This window comes from Microcaecilia unicolor, chromosome 3 (assembly GCF_901765095.1).
Source record: "Microcaecilia unicolor chromosome 3, aMicUni1.1, whole genome shotgun sequence".
Classification (NCBI taxonomy): domain Eukaryota; kingdom Metazoa; phylum Chordata; class Amphibia; order Gymnophiona; family Siphonopidae; genus Microcaecilia; species Microcaecilia unicolor.
The window spans coordinates 377,373,871-377,388,040 of NC_044033.1; the positions used below are offsets into that span (position 1 = coordinate 377,373,871).

General features: G+C 50.0%; 1 protein-coding gene across 1 annotated transcript in view; it reads right to left on the reverse strand.

Annotated features, from left to right (window-relative positions):
* Positions 1-14,170, reverse strand: part of AGBL5 (ATP/GTP binding protein like 5) — a 557,199-nt gene that overhangs the window by 510,209 nt on the left and 32,820 nt on the right. The window contains 1 exon segment of the mRNA XM_030198622.1: positions 9,814-9,985. Within this exon segment, the coding sequence (XP_030054482.1) occupies positions 9,814-9,985 (172 nt within the window).

Here is a 14,170-nt window from a genome sequence, read left to right on the forward strand (position 1 = left end):
GAAAAATGTCAGGAAGTATTTTTTCATGGAGAGAGTGATGGATACTTGGAATGCCCTCCCGCGGGAGGTGGTGGAGATGAAAACGGTAACGGAATTCAAACATGCATAGGATAAACATAAACGAATCCTGTACAGAAGGAATGGATCCTCAGAAGCTTAGCCGAGATTGAGTGGCAGCGCCGGTGGTGGGAGGCAGGGCTTGTGATTGGGAGGCGGGGCTAGTGCTGGGCAGACTTCTACAGTCTGTGCCCTGAAAATGGCAGATCCAAATCAAGGTAAGGTATCCACAAAAAGTAGCACATATGAGTTTATCTTGTTGGGCAGACTAGATGGACCGTGCAGGTCTTTTTCTGCCGTCATCTACTATGTTACTATTATGAAACCCAAGGAGAGCACACAGATCACACATCACACTGTGGGAAGGTGCAAGAGGCACTGGCAGACCAGGAATTCAAAGTTGAGGGCTTCCCGACAACATGAAAGGCTTGACTTGATGAAATGGGAATCCAGAAAGTCAGATTGCCTGACCTGTAGAAGTTGGCCTCATGAAACCCAAGACGAGTGAGTGGTGAGCCCTGAGACTTGGGATTCCCTAGGACCTAACCAACTGCTCTAGATCTTCTCCAAAGAAAAGATTACCTCAACAAGGTAGCTTGGCAAATGTGACTTAGAAGCCACAGGAATTGTCCAAGCCTAAGCCAGAGCAACCTGCCTGCGAAGAGTGCAAGAATTTGCTGGTGTGACTGTGCACTAGAACAGGCTGGAATGGCTGTGCATTGGAGCTAAATAGTGGGGCTGAGAGCCAGAACATGATCGTAGTAGAATATGGATGGTTATGCCATTGTGCACAAAGCGAATGCTACATACCTGTAGAAGGTATTCTCCGAGGACAGCAGACTGATTGTTCTCACTGATGGGGTGACGTCCACGGCAGCCCCTCCAATCGGAAACTTCTCTAGCAAAGTCCTTTGCTAGTCCTCGCGCGCATGCGCGGCCGTCTTCCCGCCCGAAACCGGCTCGAGCCGGCCAGTCCAGTATGTAGCAAGACAATACACTTCAAGGGAAGACACAACTCCAAAGGGGAGGCGGGCGGGTTTGTCAGAACAATCAGCCTGCTGTCCTCGGAGAATACCTTCTACAGGTATGTAGCATTCGCTTTCTCCGAGGACAAGCAGGCTGCTTGTTCTCACTGATGGGGTATCCCTAGCCCCCAGGCTCACTCAAAACAACAACCATGGTCAATTGGGCCTTGCAACGGCGAGGACATAACTGAGATTGACCTAAAAAATTTACCAACTAACTGAGAGTGCAGCCTGGAACAGAACAAACAGGGCCCTCGGGGGGTGGAGTTGGATCCTAAAGCCCAAACAGGTTCTGAAGAACTGACTGCCCGAACCGACTGTCGCGTCGGGTATCCTGCTGCAGGCAGTAATGAGATGTGAATGTGTGGACAGATGACCACGTCGCAGCTTTGCAAATTTCTTCAATGGAGGCTGACTTCAAGTGGGCTACCGACGCAGCCATGGCTCTAACATTATGAGCCGTGACATGACCCTCAAGAGCCAGCCCCGCCTGGGCGTAAGTGAAGGAAATGCAATCTGCTAGCCAATTGGATATGGTGCGTTTCCCTACAGCCACTCCCCTCCTATTGGGATCAAAAGAAACAAACAATTGGGCGGACTGTCTGTGGGGCTGTGTCCGCTCCAGATAGAAGGCCAATGCTCTCTTGCAGTCCAATGTGTGCAGCTGACGTTCAGCAGGGCAGGAATGAGGACGGGGAAAGAATGTTGGCAAGACAACTGACTGGTTCAGATGGAACTCCGACACGACCTTTGGCAAGAACTTAGGGTGAGTGCGGAGGACTACTCTGTTATGATGAAATTTGGTGTAAGGGGCCTGGGCTACCAGGGCCTGAAGCTCACTGACTCTACGAGCTGAAGTAACTGCCACCAAGAAAATGACCTTCCAGGTCAAGTACTTCAGATGGCAGGAATTCAGTGGCTCAAAAGGAGGTTTCATCAGCTGGGTGAGAACGACATTGAGATCCCATGACACTGTAGGAGGCTTGACAGGGGGCTTTGACAAAAGCAAACCTCTCATGAAGCGAACAACTAAAGGCTGTCCTGAGATCGGCTTACCTTCCACATGGTAATGGTATGCACTGATTGCGCTAAGGTGAACTCTTACAGAGTTGGTCTTAAGACCAGACTCAGACAAGTGCAGAAGGAATTCAAGCAGGGTCTGTGTAGGACAAGAGCGAGGAGCTAGGGCCTTGCTGTCACACCAGACGGCAAACCTCCTCCACAGAAAGAAGTAACTCCTCTTAGTGGAATCTTTCCTGGAAGCAAGCAAGACGCGGGAGACACCCTCTGACAGACCCAAAGAGGCAAAGTCTACGCTCTCAACATCCAGGCCGTGAGAGCCAGGGACCGGAGGCTGGGATGCAGAAGAGCCCCTTTGTCCTGCGTGATGAGGGTCGGAAAACACTCCAATCTCCACGGTTCTTCTGAGGATAACTCCAGAAGAAGAGGGAACCAGATCTGACGCGGCCAAAAAGGAGCAATCAGAATCATGGTGCCTCGGTCTTGCTTGAGTTTCAACAAAGTCTTCCCCACCAGAGGAATGGGAGGATAAGCATACAGCAGGCCCTCCCCCCAATCCAGGAGGAAGGCATCCGATGCCAGTCTGCCGGGGGCCTGAAGCCTGGAACAGAACTGAGGGACTTTGTGGTTCACTCGAGATGCGAAGAGATCCACCAAGGGGGTGCCCCACGCTTGGAAGATCTGGCGCACCACTCTGGAGTTGAGCAACCACTCGTGAGGTTGCATAATCCGGCTCAGTCTGTCGGCCAGACTGTTGTTTACGCCTACCAGATATGTGGCTTGGAGCACCATGCCCAGACGGCGAGCCCAGAGCCACATGCTGACGGCTTCCTGACACAGGGGGCGAGATCCGGTGCCCCCCTGCTTGTTGACATAGTACATGGCAACCTGGTTGTCTGTCTGAATTTGGATAATTTGATGGGACAGCCGATCTCTGAAAGCCTTCAGAGCGTTCCAGATCGCTCGCAACTCCAGGAGATTGATCTGTAGACCGCGTTCCTGGAGGAACCAGCTTCCTTGGGTGTGAAGCCCATCGACATGAGCTCCCCATCCCAGGAGAGACGCATCCGTTGTCAGCACTTTTTGTGGCTGAGGAATTTGGAAAGGACGTCCCAGAGTCAAATTGGACCAGATTGTCCACCAATACAGGGATTCGAGAAAACTCGTGGACAGGTGGATCACGTCTTCTAGACCCCCAGCAGCCTGATACCACTGGGAGGCTAGGGTCCATTGAGCAGATCTCATGTGAAGACGGGCCATGGGAGTCACATGAACTGTGGAGGCCATGTGGCCCAGCAATCTCAACATCTGCCGAGCTGTGATCTGCTGGGACGCTCGCACCCGCGAGACGAGGGACAACAAGTTGCTGGCCCTCGTCTCTGGGAGATAGGCGCGAGCCGTCCGAGAATCCAGCAGAGCTCCTATGAATTCTAGTTTCTGCACTGGGAGAAGATGGGACTTTGGATAATTTATCACAAACCCCAGTAGCTCCAGGAGGCGAATAGTCATCTGCATGGACTGCAGGGCTCCTGCCTCGGATGTGTTCTTCACCAGCCAATCGTCGAGATATGGGAACACGTGCACCCCCAGCCTGCGAAGTGCCGCTGCTACCACAGCTAGGCACTTTGTGAACACCCTGGGCGCAGAGGCGAGCCCAAAGGGTAGCACACAGTACTGGAAGTGGCGTGTGCCCAACTGAAATCGCAGATACTGTCTGTGAGCTGGCAGTATCGGGATGTGTGTGTAGGCATCCTTCAAGTCCAGAGAGCATAGCCAATCGTTTTGCTGAATCATGGGGAGAAGGGTGCCCAGGGAAAGCATCCTGAACTTTTCTTTTACGAGATATTTGTTCAGGGCCCTTAGGTCTAGGATGGGACGCATCCCCCCTGTTTTCTTTTCCACAAGGAAGTACCTGGAATAGAATCCCAGCCCTTCTTGCCCGGATGGCACGGGCTCGACCGCATTGGCGCTGAGAAGGGCGGAGAGTTCCTCTGCAAGTACCTGCCTGTGCTGGAAGCTGTAAGACTGAGCTCCCGGTGGACAATTTGGAGGTTTTGAGGCCAAATTGAGGGTGTATCCTTGCCGGACTATTTGAAGAACCCACTGGTCGGAGGTTATGAGAGGCCACCTTTGGTGAAAAGCTTTCAACCTCCCCCCGACTGGCAGGTCGCCCGGCACTGACACTTGGATGTCGGCTATGCTCTGCTGGAGCCAGTCAAAAGCTCGCCCCTTGCTTTTGCTGGGGAGCCGCGGGGCCTTGCTGAGGCGCACGCTGCTGACGAGAGCGAGCGCGCTGGGGCTTAGCCTGGGCCGCAGGCTGTCGAGAAGGAGGATTGTACCTACGCTTACCAGAAGCATAGGGAACAGTCTTCCTTCCCCAAAAAAATCTTCTACCTGTAGAGGTAGATGCTGAAGGCTGCCGGCGGGAGAACTTGTCGAATGCGGTGTCCCGCTGGTGGAGATGCTCTACCACCTGTTCGACCTTCTCTCCAAAAATGTTATCCGCACGGCAAGGCGAGTCCGCAATCCGCTGCTGGAGTCTATTCTCCAGGTCGGCGGCACGCAGCCATGAGAGCCTGCGCATCACCACACCTTGAGCAGCGGCCCTGGACGCAACATCAAAGGTGTCATACACCCCTCTGGCCAGGAATTTTCTGCACGCCTTCAGCTGCCTGACCACCTCCTGAAAAGGCTTGGCCTGCTCAGGGGGAAGAGCATCAACCAAGCCCGCCAACTGCCACACATTGTTCCGCATATGTATGCTCGTGTAGAGCTGGTACGACTGAATTTTGGCCACGAGCATAGAAGAATGGTAGGCCTTCCTCCCAAAGGAGTCTAAGGTTCTAGGGTCTTTGCCCGGGGGCGCCGAAGCATGCTCCCTAGAACTCTTAGCCTTCTTTAGGGCCAAATCCACAACTCCAGAGTCATGAGGCAACTGGGTGCGCATCAGCTCTTGGTCCCCATGGATCCGGTACTGGGACTCGATCTTCTTGGGAATGTGGGGATTACTTAGTGGCTTGGTCCAGTTCGCAAGCAATGTCTTTTTTAGGACATGGTGCAAGGGAACAGTGGACGCTTCCTTAGGTGGAGAAGGATAGTCCAGGAGCTCAAACATTTCAGCCCTGGGCTCGTCCTCCACAACCACCGGGAAGGGGATGGCCGTAGACATCTCCCGGACAAAGGAAGCGAAAGACAGACTCTCAGGAGGAGAAAGCTGCCTTTCAGGAGAGGGAGTAGGATCAGAAGGAAGACCCTCAGACTCCTCGTCCGAGAAATATCTGGGGTCTTCCTCTTCCTCCCACGAGGCCTCACCCTCGGTGTCAGACACAAGTTCACGAACCTGTGTCTGCAACCTCGCCCGGCTCGACTCCGTGGAGCCACATCCACGATGGGGGCATCGAGAGGTAGACTCCCTCGCCCGCATCGGCGAAGCTCCCTCCGCCGACGTAGTCGGGGAGCCCTCCTGGGAGGTGGCCGCAGTCGACGTCGGGGACCTCACCCCGGGCGATGGGCCAGCCGGCGCCACGCTCGACGGTACCGGAGGCGCAAGCACCGCCGGTACCGGAGGGGAAGGGCGCAACAGCTCTCCCAGAATCTCTGGGAGAACGGCCCGGAGGCTCTCTTTCAGAGCGGCTGCAGAGAAAGGCAAAGAGGTCGATGCAGGCGTCGACGTCAGAATCTGTTCCGGGCGAGGAGGCTGTTCCGGGCTGTCCAGAGTGGAGCGCATCGACACCTCCTGAACAGAGGGTGAGCGGTCCTCTCGGTGCCGATGCCTGCTGGGTTCCGACTCCCTCGGCGACCCAGAGCTCTCGGTGCCAATGCGGGGAGGTAACTGGTGTCGATGCTTCTTCGACTTCTTCCGAAGCATGTCACCGGAGCTCCCCGGCACCGACGAGGAGGACGTAGAATCCAGCCGTCGCTTCCTCGGGGCCGAGGCCGAAGGAGGTCGGTCTCGGGGGGGCTGTACCGCAGGAGCCCTCAGGGTAGGAGGAGACCCACCCGAAGGCTCACCGCCACCAGCAGGGGAATGGACAGCCCTCACCTGCACTCCTGACGATGCACCACCGTCCGACGACATCAGCAGACGAGGTCCCGGTACCACCGACGTCGATGCAGTCGCCCGATACCTTGGCACCGATGCAGAGGCCCGATGCCTCGATGCACTCGATACAGTGGCGGCCGAGGAAGATGGTCTGGACGCTGACGACGTCGATGCACTTGAAGATCCCGGTGCCGATGCCGACGAAGAGCCCGAGAACAACACGTTCCACTGGGCTAATCTCGCTACCTGAGTCCGCCTTTGAAGCAGGGAACACAGACTACAGTTCTGAGGGCGGTGCTCGGCCCCCAGACACTGAAGACACGACGAGTGTCTATCAGTGAGCGAGATTACCCGGGCGCACTGGGTGCACTTCTTGAAGCCGCTGGAAGGCTTCGATGTCATGGGCGGAAAAATCACGCCGGCGAAATCAAAATCCGAAATGACGGAAAAAGAGCACCAAAAAATTTAGAAGGGAGAAAATCTCGACCGAGGCCGAAAAGAGGCCTACCCCGACGACGAAAGAAAACTTATCGGGGGCAAAAAGCTGGAAGTACGGGAAGGGGTGGTCTGAAACCCGGGGGTTTCCGAAGCACTTCCCGACACTTTAAAGACTTTTTCCGAAGAAAAAACACGTCAAAAATAAATTTGGACGCGCGAGGTCGACTTTCCGGGGCTCGACACGGCGAAACACGACCGTACCGAGTGCGGACAAAAGAAGACTGGCCGGCTCGAGCCGGTTTCGGGCGGGAAGACGGCCGCGCATGCGCGGTGCGCGCGGGCGCGCGAGGACTAGCAAAGGACTTTGCTAGAGAAGTTTCCGATTGGAGGGGCTGCCGTGGACGTCACCCCATCAGTGAGAACAAGCAGCCTGCTTGTCCTCGGAGAATGCATGGTAAGCTGCAGTAGGATCTGATCCAGCCACTTCTGGATCTCTTGTGCACTCTCAAGTGGAGACTTTAACCAATAAGTTATGCCTGTATACTGAAGCAGCTCCAAGAGATCGCCAATTGACCAATACAATGAAAAAGGCGCCAAAAGTGCAACAGAAGACTGCCGCTCAAAGAGCGATGGCTGGGGCTGGTATGAAAGAGGATCAGCCCATGTCAGAGTGCAACACCAGAGAGCAGAGCTGCAGTGGAAAACCAACACTGTTACCTTAACGCACTACAGCGTGGTGTCAGCTGCCCCCAGTCATGCAATGAACTGCCTTGTCAAGACAAGAAATGTGGGAAAGTGAGGTAAAATATATCCCAAGAGATCCTCAGCACAAACCAGCTTGGAACCAGGGGACCTGCAGGTTGAAAGCCAGCTACCTTCCAGAATAGACTATTGTGTTCCTAAAGCACTGCAAACACTGCACTTGAAGAAAAGTCCAGCATGGCAACACTGAGGCGCCAGGAGTACCTGGGAGACCACGGTAGATCTGGAAACAGTGCACTGGCCCCCAAAAACAAAATTCACACAGAAACAGAGTCAACAGTCCCAAGCTTAAGTGTATTCCCCATTCCATAGGAGGATGCCCCGTCAATAAAAAAAGAGTTTGGGAACCAAAGGAGACTCCACAAAGGAAGTGAGGGAATACTGCCAGGGAGCTTAAATTGTATTTATGGAGGCAGAAAACCTGCTTGCGAGCCTTTTCCTTATGTTTTTGTTTTGTTTTTTAGCAACCAACCCTGACAAAAAACAGTAAGGTGATTCCAAGCTCCCCCAAACAAAAGTGCATTACACGAACTAGGGCCTAACAAATGACCTAACATCCCTGGTGCACTTCTCTGACGCCAGATGCTGGCTCCAGAAATGCAGAGAACAAACCCTGGAACCATAAGTAAAAGCAGGAACTCACCCCAGGCACCATGGTCTGCTGGGGACTGCTGCCACCAACTAAGTCACTTTTGGGCAAACAAACTGCCTTGTAGAATGAGGTAGCAAAGGAGGGACAGTGACCCCTCAGCAGAGCCCAACCACCCCTGTCCCCACTGCGAGTAGTCAGGAGCCAGGCAAAGAGGCAGGAAGTCAGAAGCAACCCAGCAGGTTCCCTTGCCTGTGTTTTTTATTTTAAGCCCTGGAGCCAAAGAAACAAGGGAAAAAGCCACCACAGGTGACCCCCCCCCCCCCCCCCCAGGTCAGCTGCACAAAGGAGAGAAGCGCCAAAAATAGAGATGGGTGAAAAATAGTCAAGTCCTGCCAGCCCCAGTTCATGAACTAGCAAGATGGCCGCCAAAGCCCTGCTAGCACCATGAGGAAAAACTACCCTGCACTTCCCTCGAAAGGGAAACAAGTGAGGCCTTTCACAAGTGCTGTCTTGGGACTCCAATGCAAGCCTGCACCATCGGCCGGGGAAAAAGCTGCCGCTGCATGCCACATCCAACCGCAGAAGCAGCATGTAAACATCCCTGCAGCCAACCCTGAGAAACTGAAAGCAAAACCGCGAAAAGCAGCACAGCATATTAAAAAAAAAAGGGAACACTCACCCCAGCGCACCATCAGAAGTCCTACCTGTGTCCCACTGCAATCAGAGACACACAGCCATCCTCTCCTCCAACAGCCCTGATACTGGGGACACCAGTATCTCTCCTGAAGCCAGTTGTGGGCTTAAAGCAGAATGCCTAAAGACATAGCTTTTTTTTTTTTTTTAAAGAAGATGAAGTCCCAAAGCACAGAGGAAGGAGAATGGAGAAGGGCAGGAGATGGCAGAAGGGTGGGGGAGGGACCTGGGGTGACCAGGTGTATCCCCTAAAGGTGGCACCGCTCAGTCACACACTCCATAGTTCTACTTAACTATGAAACCCAGAACAGGAGCTGTAATCAGATGAGGCCAGGAGCTCGTGAAAGATCATCCATCCCCTTGCTGGAGACAGAGAATACTGACTGACCAAGGAGCATTCCGTCCTATAAGAAAATTCAGTTCAGCGCTCTCTATCTCCACCGTCTGGTAGATGGTCACAACCCACAGATCTCTGAAATTCCTCCTGTTGCTGACGCTAAGGAGCATGCATCACCAAGACGAAAGGGAGAAAGGGATAGCCTACAGATTTTTTGGTGGGTCAGTTGGGTGGCAACTACACTGAGCTCATATTGATCCTCCATCAGCCTAAAACCCCAGTTTAGCATACATTTCTTCTGCTGCAGCTATAAGCCTTTTAAAAATGCAAGCTTTGCTTGCAAGAGTAATTCTTCTAAACTACTGTGCCAGAAAAAAAAGTCTCTCTAGAAAAAACAATGTAGTGAACAACAGATTTTTTTTTTTAAGAGTTAAGTAAGACTACAGTACTACACAACACCCTTACATCGACACCCATCATGTGCTATATTTACTACCTAACCCCTTCCCCAAGGCACATCAGTTTCCCAAGCCAATTTTTCTTCATGGAACTCGAAAAATGATTAAATACATTAATATACATCAATACGCTTGTGAATGAGAAAAAAAAAATGCTGTTACAGTTACATCAGAATGGAACTGGCTGAGGCCGGGTTGTGGGGAAGACAGTTTTCAAAACATGAAACATGCCTTTAATGAAATTCCTTAGTTCCATTTTCCCTGCCACCCTAACAGTGGATATGTGCCTCCCTTAATGATGCCCTGCTAAAGGGAATTCTGTTTAATAAATCCAAGAGTTTCAAAGCTAACAATGTAGCCACAAAAAATTAAAAGTGCAAAGAAGGTACCTCAAAGACGGGCCTGTCTCGGATACGCTCCCACCGGGATTTCATGGGGAGAGTCCGGACTAAAGGAGCCATACCCTGGGAATAGAGCTTAGTCTGCTTGTTCATATTCATGATGTTGATTTTGATCAGTTTTCCTGGCATACCTCCTCGCACGCTGAAATAAAACCAGGATCTGAAAGAATGAAGAAGGAGGGAAAGAGAAGATACAGATATACTGTGAGTAAGCAGCAACATTATACAAGTGTTTCTGGCAAGGGATCAGTTTCATTCTTCTTTACTGTGCAAGGCCATGGTACTCACGCCAAAGCATGAAATGTACTCACTTTCAGGCAACTATTCAACCATATATTTTCATCACTCCACTATTCACAAACTTCATTGCAGTCATCAAGGACGTAATTCTATAGGATGAGGTGCTAACATTTATGCGCCAATTATACATTTAAATTTATAGAAGAGCATATATGCACGCAAATGCCAAATATCCACCTAAGTGCTGTTCTGTAAATACTTGTGCATCTTACACAGTGGATAATTCACATATAGGTGTATATATAGGAGTCTGGATAAAGTGGCGGCAGTTATCTGCGTGTCTCTAACATTTAGGAATGAACATTTACACCAGCTTTATGGCTGACATAAGTGCTTGTGCCTAAATTATAGGCAAGAATAATCACCTATTACACTAGTATTCTATAAAAGGAAAGCAGACCCTACTTTCCTTTATACAATAGGCAGACACAGGTGCTCTGTTATAGAATTGCCCCCCCCCCCCCCCCCAAGTGCTTAATATGGAATGAACGTGTCATACTTAAGCCTGCCATTCAGAGAGAAAAGAAAGAATAAAATGCATCTTTTACAAGGTCCCTGCTGCAAGTGCTTTCTGAAGTGAATACCCAGAGAAACAACCTGACTATATTTTTTCCTGAACTGGAATATTTGAACATCTCTCTTGAACTCAAACCAGAAAAAAATGTTACTGGATTCTTTATTCAGGATAAAGGTTCAAAAGAAACTCAGCTGGTGTGGTGTACTCCAGAAATTTGACTAAGGGGCTCATGCACAGTGGCACCCATTAAATATGGGTGGCGCAAAAAATTTACCAGGTCGCAAACAGCGACCAATACCCAAAGGGGATCACATGTAAATGAGATGCACGGATCCCCTTTTCAGCATCGGTCGCTGTTTGTGACTCAGAGCTGTCAAATGCATTTAACAACTTCCTACAGACAGCCTGAGTTTTTTTTTCCTAGATGAATGGGGGGAGGGGCTCAAGAGGGTGTCCACTGGAGTCTAGCAGACCCCCCCCTTGAGCCCTCCCATGCAACTCAAGAAACTCTCTAGTGGTCTACTGACCCCCCCTTGCACTAAATCATCCTGGTGGTCCAGTGGACTCGACCCCATCCCCACACCTCCCACCCCCAGCAAAGATCTAGCCTGGTGGTCTAGTGTTACTCGCCCTTCTCCTCCTCCTCCCCCTCGTACCTTACAAAGTTGGAGGCAAGAGGGCAGAAACAACCAAGGTTTGATAACAGGAGACAGCATGTCACAAGGCTGAAGGTCTCCATCCACTCAACCCAAGAAAGTTTTAATTCTCCTAAATGCAGCTGCCACCATCTTGTTACACCAAAAACAATGCAACTGATAAAGCAACAAGCTCCGCCTACTGGCTTCAGCCCACATCATGGGCCACATAGGCTCATGCCATCTCCGGTTATCAAACCTTCTTGGGAGCAACACCTCCTCCTTGTGAATTGGGGCCTTAAAAAGGAAAAGGACTCAGACCAGTAGCAGTGCAGGTCTGATTACCTGTTGCCAAATTTTTATTGATCTTGACCAGTACTACTTTAGTAAAGCAGAACTCAAATCTGAACCAAAATGTTTAAAGGTTTTGTACCCTTACATTCATAAGCACTTCCTTTTTGGAATGGGAAGAGCTGATCAATCTCAAAGATTCCTAAAGCTGTAGTTCCAACAGTGCAGCTCACAGCAATAGCAGGAGCTGAGGACAATCATTCAGAGTACAGCACAATCAGACAAGGAGCGAGTGAATTTATTCTTATCTGTTAGACTAGTCAGAGCCAACAGTTTGTGTCCTCGAACTAGAAGATAGGAGGCAGAGAAATTCAAATATTCCAGCAACATCAGCACTATAAGGAGTGGTACAGTCTGAATGCCAAAGCATATACAGTGCAATCTGCATAAGTGCAAGAGTCTGGGACCAAAGAAATACATGCAGTTAACCGGAGCGCGCACTTAACCGTTGTGACCCAAAGAAGCTTGACATCTGATAAACATATGTACAGTACTGTTTATTATACATACAGTATACAGTCTCCGTTAACTGACGTTAGGCTTACTTGAAGTAATCAGTCATAGTCCTCTGTACACTATTGTGTCTGTGAGTTCCATAGACTACGTCTGCCAGACGGTAAAAACTGTCATAGCACTGACATCCAGTGGCCACCAGAAAGGCCCGCACAGTGTTGAGACTCTCCAGCGCTCTTGCAAAAGTGACAAGAGGATGTTGAATTTCGTCAGCAAGTGCCTCGCTGCCCATTTCATCATCTGTTTCATCATCAGCCGTTGACTGCGTGTAGGCGCATATCTCGACATCAGTGCTGTCGTCAGCTGTTTGTAGATCGTAATCAATAGCTACATAGTGATGAAACTCCTCTTCAGTAACACCGGCTAGAATGTCAATAGCCTGTTCATCTGACGCGTTTGCAACAGCTGCATCTGTTTCGTCCCTCTCCACATCCTTAACAAAGCTTGCTCGCTTGTAGCAGTTCACAATGGTTGCTTCTGTAACATGATTCCAGGCTTCTTTCTGCATATGTAGGTTATCCAACAGTGATAGATTACGAGCCAGTTCAACAGCACGTTTATCCTTGCCAGTCTGGTCATCCATAACGCTCATCAGACGACATAGCACAAGAGACCGATAATGTTGTTTGAAATTGACTATTATGCCCTGATCCACAGGTTGGATCAGGGGTAGTGTTTGGGGGCAGGAAGACCACCTTGACGTTAGACAGCCTGACATCATCACTGTGTGCAGCACAATTATCACAAAGCAACAAAATCTGACACTTTTGTGCCCGCATTCTAGTGTCTAACTTCTTTAGCCACTGCTTCCAAATTTCCCCAGTGATCCATGAATTTGCGTTAGCCTCGTATGACACAGGAAGTCGCTTAACATTCTTGAAGCAACAGAGCTGTTTGCTCGATCCAATGACAAGTGGTTCCAACTTCTCACTCCCATCCATATTGCAGCAGAGGAGGATCGTCAGTCGGTCCTTCGATGTTTTACTTCCTGTAATTTGGGCTTGTTTGAATGCAAGTGTTCTATCAGGAATCGCTCGCCAGCAGAGACCGTTTTCGTCAGCATTGAAAATGTCACGAGGTGCAAACTCGTTCAAGATGGTAGGAAGAACTGAAAAAACCCAATTTTCAGCACCAAAGTCATCAGCGTCTTGTTTTTCACCATGCTGTTTCTTGAATTTTATGTTGTTCCTCTCCTTCCATCTTTCCAACCATCCAACATTGGCTTTGAATTCAGTTAGTCCAAGACTTTCAGCTAGCTGATTAGCTTTCTCCATAAGCAGTGGACCACTGACAGGAAACTGTCTGCTCCTGACTTGAGAAAACCACCAAAGAAGAGCATCTTCTACATCCTCAGCTTTTCCTGCCCGTTTACATTTCCGTTGTGGATTTGTATTGTTTTGCCAGTCTTCCAGAAGCTGATCTTTCTGCTTCAAGATACATGAAATTTGACTGGGATTGACACCATATTCTTTAGCAATAGATGCTTGACTTTGTTTGTTTTCTAATTTTTTAAGAACTTCTATTCGTTCAGCCAGTGTTAAAGTCTTACAATTGCACGATGACTCCAGTGTACACTCTAACAACTTTGTTTCGCTTATTCTGCCTGTGGCAATTAACCAGTGAGATTTCAAATTTATCGCCCCTTTGTCATGTGCCAATTGGCTTCCATATTCCATGCGTGCACTTATGCGGAGTCTTTCCTGCAGAGGAGCAGTCTTAAACCATGCATATAAGCGAATCTTGCACTTATCAGTGGTGTGCTAAACCGAAGATTGTCCCCATAGAAATTGATGGCGCCAAAAACGGGACCGAAGTACGGCATGCAGTTAAACAGAGCATTGTTGGATTTTTCATTTGTTACAGCATATATGTAGCAGTATACATTGCCTTCTAAAAGACTTTACATCCTCATACTTTTTTTCACATTCTGCTATCTTCAAGGGTCATTCCATGTCAAGTGGTCTGATTTCAGAGAAGTGCCCTGCTCGACCATCACGGATTTTGATAAAATTTCCTGTGAACATTCGTA